Source organism: Juglans microcarpa x Juglans regia, chromosome 6D (assembly GCF_004785595.1).
Source record: "Juglans microcarpa x Juglans regia isolate MS1-56 chromosome 6D, Jm3101_v1.0, whole genome shotgun sequence".
Classification (NCBI taxonomy): domain Eukaryota; kingdom Viridiplantae; phylum Streptophyta; class Magnoliopsida; order Fagales; family Juglandaceae; genus Juglans; species Juglans microcarpa x Juglans regia.
Window position 1 is genome coordinate 17,026,995 of NC_054604.1, and position 10,215 is coordinate 17,037,209.

A 10,215-nucleotide genomic window follows, 5' to 3' on the forward strand; every position below is an offset into this window, starting at 1 on the left:
GGTTTCATGCTTATCTCATACTCATCTTAGGGCTTATAACTTGTGATATGCTTGGTTTCGTGCTTGTGACATACTCAAGTTTAGGGCCCATGACATGTTCATGTTAGGGCTTGCATCATGCTCAATTTGTGGCTTAGCTTAGACATGCTTGCTTGGTCTAGGCTTGTAATCTCTCTCTCTCCCCCTTATTTACACTAATATATCATAAGATGCTAAGAGTTTTAATGCATCTAGTGGAGTGGGTGTTTACCTAGGGCAAAGCAAGAACTACAATGGATAGGGAGGTCGAGAGGTTTGGGGTTGCAAACCCTAATTCTTCTTGGCTTGTCGTTGGTTTAGGTGGTTCTCTGCATGCTTTGATGGTTGGGGCATACAATGAATGTGTGGTTGAGGGTCATAATGTCGTGATGGTAGTGTTGGTTATGGATGGTGGTGCGCTTGGGTATCAGGTGGTTTAACCCACGACATGTGTGTGTGTGAGGGCTCGAGTATGGGGTGATTAACCTGTGACATACGTGTGTGTGAGTGCTCATGTAGAGGTGGTTAACCCGTGACTTACATGTGTGGGGGAAAAAAAAGATAAACTTACCTACGAAGTGGGGTGGTGCATGGCGTGAGAAGGCTTGGTGGTGGTGGTCGAAGGTGTGGCTTATGAAGTGTTTAGGGTGTGGCGTGAATTTTAGAGAATGCAAAGGAGTGGTGCAGCGCCAATTTGAGGAGTGAACTGTGTGTGCGCAAGCGCTTTTTAGGGTCCTATAAATAGAGTTTGAGGGATGCAAGTCCAAGTGGGATAAAACTTCTAGTGTTTTGCCCTAGGGAAATCCAAAATAGGCTTGGTGTATTAGTCATCCTAGGGTTTTCGGCTAGTGATAGGTTTTGGACTTGGACTAGGTCAATCCTAGAGTTTTCTACTAAGGCTTAGGACATTTAGGGTTTTGGTTTAGACTAGGTCAATCGTAAGGTTTTAGACTAGGTCAATTCTAAGGTTTTCAACTAGAGCTAGGAGATGTGATTTTCTTAGGAGTTTTGATTAAACTAGGAGTTATGGTTAAACTTGGAATTGTGTTTTAATTAGGACTTGTGCTTGGGTTAGAAGTTATAATTGAAGTAGGTTTTTGTACTAACCTAGAAGGCTTACTCATGTGGGCTCTTTAATGGGCTTGGGCCCATTTGTTGTGCTAAGTCCAAATTTTCTTTCTAAAACTAGAAACTCTAATTCTAGTTTAACCCTAACTTTCCTACTATATAAACTTGAAGGTTCAAGGTGTTATTTAATCATCATCACCACTCATTCCCTTTTCGGTTTTGCCCTAAACTAATATATCATCTCTTCCACTCAACTTATGTTGTCTAAAATCCACTATTTGGATGTGATTGTACCTATGTTAATTAAGAGAATTCACCTATGTTAATTAAGAGAATTCATGCAATGGAGATCCTTACCAAGAGTGTAGGGTGTTTGCATCAATGGCTAGACTAAAACATGTGTTCCTTGGGTGGTAGCATTGAGCTAGGTGTATGGTGGTTCACTAGTGGTGCTAGGCGGCTTCAAGTAGGGTTGTAATCGTTCTAAGCCAAGTCGAGCTTTTGGGTTATTGAGTCGAGCCAGACTTAAATAACTCAAGTTCAAGCTGAGTCAAGTATTTATCAATCTTTATTTGTACTCTTTAACGAGCATGAGCTAAGCTGACTCGAGTCAAGTTATCTTAAGTTTTGTTTGTACTCTTTATATATATTTTTATTTATTTTTTGAATGAATTGAATAATTAAAAATACCAAATTACAAAACAAAATATTAAATCTAATGAAATTTTTACAACTAATATATAAACCTTATATTGAATTATAAAATTATAAAATCTTTATGAATACATTTCTTATATCACATTGTAGTATATGAAACTACCAAGTCTTACATAATAACTATTACAAATTATATAAAATATCTACTATAATTAATCACTTAAGTACTTAATTAACTAACATATAATTAGGCCGGGGTTAGAGGGTTGTATGCCGGGGCCTACCTAGCAATGGATTCTTAGTCATGAGGTGGGGCTTGGAGGCCGGAAGCACTGGGATGGAGGACTAGAAGAGAGTTGTGGGTTGGGCAGCAAAGGAAACCCTAGGGTTGAGAGAGTTTGAGTGCACGTGCATGATACGACATTAGGGTTTTTATATGCATGTGTTGCCCGACCATGTCAGGTTTAGGGTTTTGAATCTATGGGTTGTTCCGATGGGTATGGGTCATGATTTGGGCTTCGTCTCTTGGATTCTATATTAGTCTCTTTGCCTAATTTTCTTCTCTATGGATTCTAAACCTCAAACTTAAGCTCTACCTATCACACCCACAGATTCCACTTGGATTGGACTGACTCTACAATGTTGGGACATGCAACACAAGGTTAGCTGCTCTCGTTCACGACATATAAAGATTCAATGCACCTAGTATGCATCTAACAATATGCAATATAAGCAGCGGATAATTTTTTTCTTTGGCTAAACAATCAATGTACCATATACTATATCCCAAAACATCATACGATTCATAACTTCATAACGAACTGATAACTCTAATGATACAAAACTGGTCTGTCATAATTGTATCATAACTAAGTATTGGAGACAACACTCCTTAAGTACAGTACTAAAAGCATAACTACTAAGCTAGCTCGCTGAGCCGCTTGCACAACTCGACTAAGGTAGCCATGATCCTATCTAGAAACTAGAGGACTGAAGTAACGAGCTCCTCCTCGTTGCGTAGTGGCCCAATCGACCTCGTCCAGTTGATGCTCTGCTAGCTTTCCACGTCCTGACACATGATCTACTGAAGAATGGTAGTTGAGACTACTAAGTGAGATTTGATACAAATCTCAGTAAGTTAACAACCAACTTAAACTAACAGTATACATATGCATGCATGACAGTAAAAATAACATGAATGTTGATGCGAACATGAATGAGCATGAGATGACTTGGCAAATTGCATGACATGTCCCGACATAACTTGAAACTGACATCGATTGAACTGACATGAACTGAAACTGAGATGATCATGAAATTGACACGAACTGAACTTTGTTAATAAGATATACAAGATCACAAGATCCTAACAATCGGGATGATTTCACTAGTGTTTTGCGAAGAATATTTGAACATTCATAATGATTACATCATGAGTATTTTAATGAAAATACCCTAACAATTAAAATGATTACGCCAGGAGTACCTTATAATAGTTTTAATGAAAATACTCTGACAATCAGAATAATTATTCCATGAGCATTTAGTAGAGATACTCTAACAATCATAATATTACAATAGAAGTACCTTGTATGAATTATCAATGGAGATACTCGGACAATCATAGTGGTTATTCTACAAGTTCCCCATGCATGACTAACTAAGAAAATATTTCTTGATGGACTTGTGTGACCCATGACATGTATTCAAGGCGTGTAACTAATAACTATGTAACTGATGATGTGACATTAATGGCATGTAATAGATAAACATATAACAGACACGATGACGGGCATGTGATGGATAGACGTTTAACAATGGCATGGTATTCGTGGTATGTAATAGTGACATGGAATTAAGAACATGTAACAAATAAACATGTACTTGAAATAAATCATGGCATGACATATCAGAACATTTACAATACACGTGAATGACAATAATATGACAATTATGGCTTACTATCGCACATATAAAATTACACTAGAAAGTAAGTTAGAGGCTAACTTACTCATACATAATCATGTACTTAAAATAAATCATGGAATGACATATTAGAACATTTATAATAAGCATAATGAACATGAAAAAATAATTTCTTACCACCACACATATAAATGTCCTAAAAGTAAGATAGAGGCTAACTTACAGTGCCTATACATACATAAATGTAGCGAGAAAATAGCGTGCACTGAGATTATATAATTCTAAGGGTTAGAATACCCTACTAAACACTTAAAAGCATAAAAATTACAAACTTATGGAAAAATTACCATTCTACCACCTACATGAGAGAAATGACAATTTTACCCCCTTTTTTTTTTTGGCATACTAACTCCTAATTCTACCAAAATTTACATTTCTCATGTAAATTTACATTCCTTGTGTAAATTTTGTCCTAATTCTAAATATATAATCATGAAAAATTTAAAGCAAAGCAAAACTACATAAAACATGCATTGGCCAAACTATACTAAGACTAGACTCTTGAATTTTGTTGCAATTCATCAAATTTCAACTATCATGCTCAAACCGATTTATGTAACATACAAAAATCATATCCTATCTTTTAAAATCATACTAATACCAAACATATACACTTCATAAAAATCATAAATTCCTCATGCCAAGAAAGGTGTCAAAACACCAAATCTTAGACAAATAGAACAACTCCTTGATGTACTTGATCTAACACTTTTTCGATAAACTCCAAGGACTCCTAAAGTCCATAAAACCACTCTTTACATGTTTGTAAATCTCACCTATCACCTAAGTGATGACCATGCATGAACATTAACAAAAAACACAAAACTCGACATTAAATCACTCGGCATGCTCATAAGGTGCAAACCGAGTTTGATGTGTTCTTGACTTAGAACAAACATATTAAATCCGAAATATCCATCATTTAAACCTTAAAGAACAAAATTGGATACTTCATAATCGAGTCCTAAACATGATCCTAGCATTAAATCCAAAAATCATAAGGCAAAACCTTTACAAAATATCAAGCAACTCAAAATCTTCAATATTTAGCCATAACCAAACATTTTCATGCAAAACATGCTTCCAAATAATTATTAAAACTAATTCTCTCCAAAAAAAAAAACTCTTAAAATCTAAATGAAAGTCTTAAGAATATCATATAAGAATTTTATAGCCATTGGACTAGGTTTTGAGAAACAAAAATCATCAAAATCTCAAATCAGAAATAATTTTGTGTGTTCTAGTTTCAACGCCAAAAAAAATATGCATCTCTTTAATAAAGATGCTAAAATTCTTTGGATAAACTCATGGCATGTTTAAAAACGTGTTATAATTTTATCATATCAATATCAAGTCCTAACTTTAGCAAAAAGTTCATCAAAATTTCAAGATCTCATAACATCATCCAAACTATCAACCAATATGACCTGTGTGTGTTCAAACTCACTTTTCAACAATCAATACTCCACTTAAAATCACAAAACATATAGCAATGGGAAATAGAGTCAAGTAGGATCAAATAATATGAAGGAAGTTTTGTGAGAATCTACTTACAAAGGCTTCAAACAATTCAAGCAAGATCAGCCAAAAACATTTTCGGATACTTCCTCTCTAGTTCAAGAAAGTGAAAGGAAAGCAACATAGACTTGAAGGGGCTGGCCGACTTATATAGGACTATAGGGTTGATAGGGGATGTGAGGATGACCAATTCATGGGGGGTTTTTCACCCAAAACTAGGGACAAAACCATGGGCAACACAACCCATGGTATTCAGTCTTGAAGCTGTCGTGTGACATGGTGGTTTTGAGTGGCTGTTTGGCCTCCCATCAACCACTATTTGGGCTAATAATGACAGTTATGCCTGCAACCTGATCTATTCAAATAGGATTTGGGCCCTTAACCGGCCTAACCCTAACTCAAGGTGAGCCAAAACGACGCGCACAAGTCGAGTTGGGTCAAAATTCTTTTTATTATTATTATTATTTAATTTTATTAATATATATATATATATATCTGAAGTGTGCTATATAGCAAGCTTTTCTGTCCTTTACATCTAATTCTTTTCTATTGTATTCACGACTTTACTGCCACCATAGTATTTTTATTTTTAAATTGAATGGGGACCAAGCATGTAATCATGATTTTAAGCATGGTTAATGATGAGGTGTTAAAAATGTATAATTAAGCATTGTGATCAAGTAAAATGTAGAAGAAGATCTTTGAAAACAGTTTAATTATGCATTAGAATGGAAATAATTGCTAAAATGTAAATCTGGTAACATTTTGGGTTTAATATGCTTAATTGTGCTAGAGCCAAATTGTAATACACCAGCTGGCAGACATCGCATGATAATAAAGTGGATCTCAAGAAAAATATCAATTTCCTTTTATAACCTTGTATCAGCACTGATATTTATCTATTTAGTACAAGGATATGGTTGGAATAGAGAGGTTTTAACCGAATTTGATTCCGAGTTAAGCCGGAGGAAAGCTAAAGGAGATTCGGTGGTCCAGGAGAGGAGAAGTCAGTTATGACAGCAAGGCAAACGGGAGAGTAGGGGAACACAAATGGAGAAAGCATGAAAGAGAAAGGGGATCGGTGATTTATTCTTGGGCTAAGGAGAGAGCTTGGGAGGAGATTAGAGAGAGCAGAACTTTTCATTTTCTTCCTTTCTTTTTCTGCTCTTTAAGTTAATGTTTTCTGTAATAGTTGAACCGAATTTTAGTTTCGTCATGCAAGAGTAATTCTGTAACTAAGTTCGGGAGTAGCTCGGATTTGATTGTGGTTTGAATAAATCAATTTTTCTTTGGTTTCATTTCATAATCCTATGAAGTTGCATATTAGTTCATACTAGAATCAACATGGATTCATCATTTGAGTCTTTGATTTATTGTTGACAAGAGGCACAATAGATGCTTGGGAGGCACAATCTTTGGTTTCATTGTTTAAACGTTTATTCTGAAATTGATTAGCAACTCAGTAGGAAACCTTGGTATTGATTGGAAGTTGGGATTAAATGGCTGAATCTTCCAAATGCTAGTCTCTTGACACAGTCAGTATTTGAAGGGGTAACAATTTGAGATTTAATTAAAGCATAATCCATGAAGAGTGAAACCCGTAGCTTAGATGTTTGATCTTTTGCCTCTTGGACATAAATTGGCATTCAGGTTCAATATTTCTGAGAAACTTCGCATTTTCTTCTATTTATTCTTGTTTAGCATCCTTAATTTTTCATTCAAACATGGGAAATCTAATCTGGAACAATTTCATCATATACACTTTTCATTTGTTACATTTCCATGTGTGCATAAAGAATTAGCTTAGTTTCTTTGAAGTGCAGACTAGCATTATACATTAATTTGTTCACATAGCTTTTACACCCGTTTTCTGAAATCAATAGCATCCTTATGCTCCTAAAACTCACGTATCTCTTCTGATCACCATTGTTCCTATGGAATCAACTTTGGGACTCTCCCTTAAATCAACTTGACAACTTCTGCACTAGGAAGATAGCTTTATCAGCGAATCAAGTTTTTGGCGCCGTTGCCGGAGACAAATGGTGTAAATTAGAGCCTTTCTTTACGGTTGAGAGGATGCTTTGGTGTTGTATACCTCTTCACAACTTTGGTGACATCTAAACTTTTCCATTTTATTTGCTTGCTTACTATTTTCTTTTAGCTTGTGCTTTTGTATGTATGCTTGGATTAGAGATTAGACAGGATGGTCAGAATAGATTCATTTACATACTCTGATTGTGCATCCATTTCGCTTGACTTAACATCTGAAAATTCAAGCATAATGGTTGAAGATGAACATGATGAAAGGGGGGTTGGTAACCCTAACAGAACACTTAGGGATTATTTACAATCTGTTAGAACCAGCTCACCCTCTTGCATAATCCAGCCCTTGAATGCAAATAATTTCAACTTTAAACCTGGAATGATTCCTTTGATACCTCACTTTTATGGTATGGAATCCTTATTTGCATAACAAGGAATTTGGAGAAGTTTGCTCAACTTTCATGGACCGAACTTGCACGGAGGAAGTTAGTAGGCTGAAGTTGTTCCCATTTTCATTGAAAGACAAAGCCAAAATATGGTTAAATTCCTTGAGGCTTAGATCTATAGGAACATAGTAGGAAATGCAAACTAAGTTTCTTAAAATAAATTTCCCCATCCACAAAACTAATGCCTTAAAGAGACAAAGTATGAACTTTGCTAAAAAAATTAACTGAAACTTTTTATCAGTGCTGAGAGAGATTTAAGGATTTACTTAATGCTTGCCCTCATCATGGTTATGAAAATTGGAGGGTCATTAGCTTCTTCAATGAGAGTTTACAACCCAAGATGAGACAATTTGTGGAAACAAAGTGTAATGGAGAGTTCTGTAACAAATAACCCAAAGAAGCTTTTGAATACTTTGATTATTTAGCTGAAAATGCACAACTATGGGACACCTTAGATGTTTATGATAGGGCAGAGCCTTTAAAGATCATAACTGGGGGTGGAAAGTATAAATTGAGGGAAGTGGATGACTTGCATGATAGATTAGCACTGATTTCTAAGAAATTAGAAACTAAAAAGGTGAATGAGATACAAGCTGTGCAAAAGACTTCTGAGAAGTGCATTATATATGTGAGGATCAAGTTCACTCAACTAATGACTATCCTACGATTCTAGCTTTCAAAAAAGTTCTCTTAGATCAAACTAGCACAAACATGGTTTCTAAACCTTTTTCAAGTCCATACTCCAACACTTACAACCCATATTGGAGAAACCACCCAAACTTCAGCTGGAGGAATGATCAATCAACTAATCCGACACCCAATTCTTCATACTATGCACCTAAGACACACCCAGCAGCACCAGGACCTACTCAATACCCTTCGCAAGCACCCTTGGCACAGAGAAAAAGCCTTGAAGACACTGCAACAATTGGTAGCAAACTTCCAGCAATTCTTGCAAAGTCAAGCCGTAATCAATAACCAGAACTCGCAAGCAATTAATGACATCAGAGGGTCAATTACAAGGCTGACCACAAATTTGATTGTTCGAGAGAAAGGGAAGTTCCCTGCGCAGGCACAACTTAATCCACAAGGCCAAGTCCAACAAAATTATGTTGAAGCTAAAAGTTTAAACATTAAACCAGTAAAAGCAATCACCACTTTGAGTGGTAGAGTGGTGGATATCCCTACTCAAGGGCCAGACAAAACTAGTAAAGTTTCTAACCCTTCTCAAGATGAAGTTAAAAAAAATCAGCAGCACCTAAAAAAGGTTTTTGCCCAGCATCTGCACATTTTCCTACAAAAAAGCCCCTTTACACAGACAAAAATCATGCTGAAAGTTTAAAAGTTTTTAAGCAAGTGAGAATTACCTTACCCCTATTGGATGTTATCCAACAAATTCCCACTTATGCAAAATTTCTAAAAGACTTGTGTACTGTTAAGAGGAAACTAAGTGTGAAAAAGAAAGCCTTTCTCATTGAGCAAGTCAATGAAATCATACAGAGCAATACCCCACCTAAATACAAGGATCCGGGTTCACCCACTATTGCTTTCATGATTGAGAATTCTAAAATTGGTCTTGCATTGCTAGATCTAGGGTCTAGTGTGAACTTGCTGCCTTACAATGTTTATGAAAAGCTTGGTTTAGGCGAATTAAAACCTACCTCAATTACTCTACAACTAGCTAAGAGGTCAATCAAGATACCTAGAGGTGTGGTTAAAGATGTTTTAATTCAAGTTGATAAGTTCTATTATCCTGTTGACTTTGTTGTTCTTGACATACAACTTTCAACTAATTCTATGTTTCAAGCACCTGCAATTTTGGGAAGGTCATTTCTTGCTACTTCAAATGCTTTAATAAATTGTAGAAGTGGTGTTCTAAAGCTAAGTTTTGCAAACATGACTTTAGAACTAAACATTTTCAATTTGTGCAGGCAGCCCCATGAAGTGGAAGAAGTGCATGAAGTAAACTTGTTAGAAAGCATTCTTTCTGAAACTCCACCACTGTCCTACCATTCTACTGATCCATTAATTGATTTAAAAGATAATTTTGATCCAATTGACACCTTTAATGATTTTTCTTCTACTTCATTTATAGGAAACCAAGCTAATTTGCATTGGAAGCTCAAGTTTGAGCAACTTCCCCTATTGATAGCAACACTAAAACCTTCAGAGTAGCAAATCCCAACCTTGGACCTCAAGCCTTTGCCATCCGAGTTTAAGTATACCTTCTTGGGACCTCACAGCACCTTTCCAGTGGTAATCTTTTCCTATTTAACTAGTGAACAAGAAGGAAAGTTGTTGGAAGTTCTAAATAAACATAAAAAGGCCATTGGGTGGACAATAGCCGATATAAAAGGTATAAACCCTTTAGTGTGCACCCATAAAATTTATTTGGAAGAGGATGCAAAACCTTCTAGGGAGATGCAAAGGATATTGAACCCTATAATGAAGGAGGTAGTGAAAAATGAAGTGCTAAAAT

At 35.9% G+C, this 10,215-nt stretch overlaps 1 protein-coding gene across 1 annotated transcript; it reads left to right on the forward strand.

Annotated features, from left to right (window-relative positions):
- The first annotated feature begins 8,568 nt into the window (after window positions 1-8,568).
- On the forward strand, window positions 8,569-9,911 carry LOC121235422. Its single transcript, XM_041131766.1, has 3 exons — window positions 8,569-9,003; window positions 9,177-9,562; window positions 9,668-9,911. The coding sequence occupies exons 1-3, from the start codon at window positions 8,569-8,571 to the stop codon at window positions 9,909-9,911; spliced, it is 1,065 nt and encodes a 354-aa protein (XP_040987700.1).
- The last annotated feature ends 304 nt before the right edge of the window (window positions 9,912-10,215 follow it).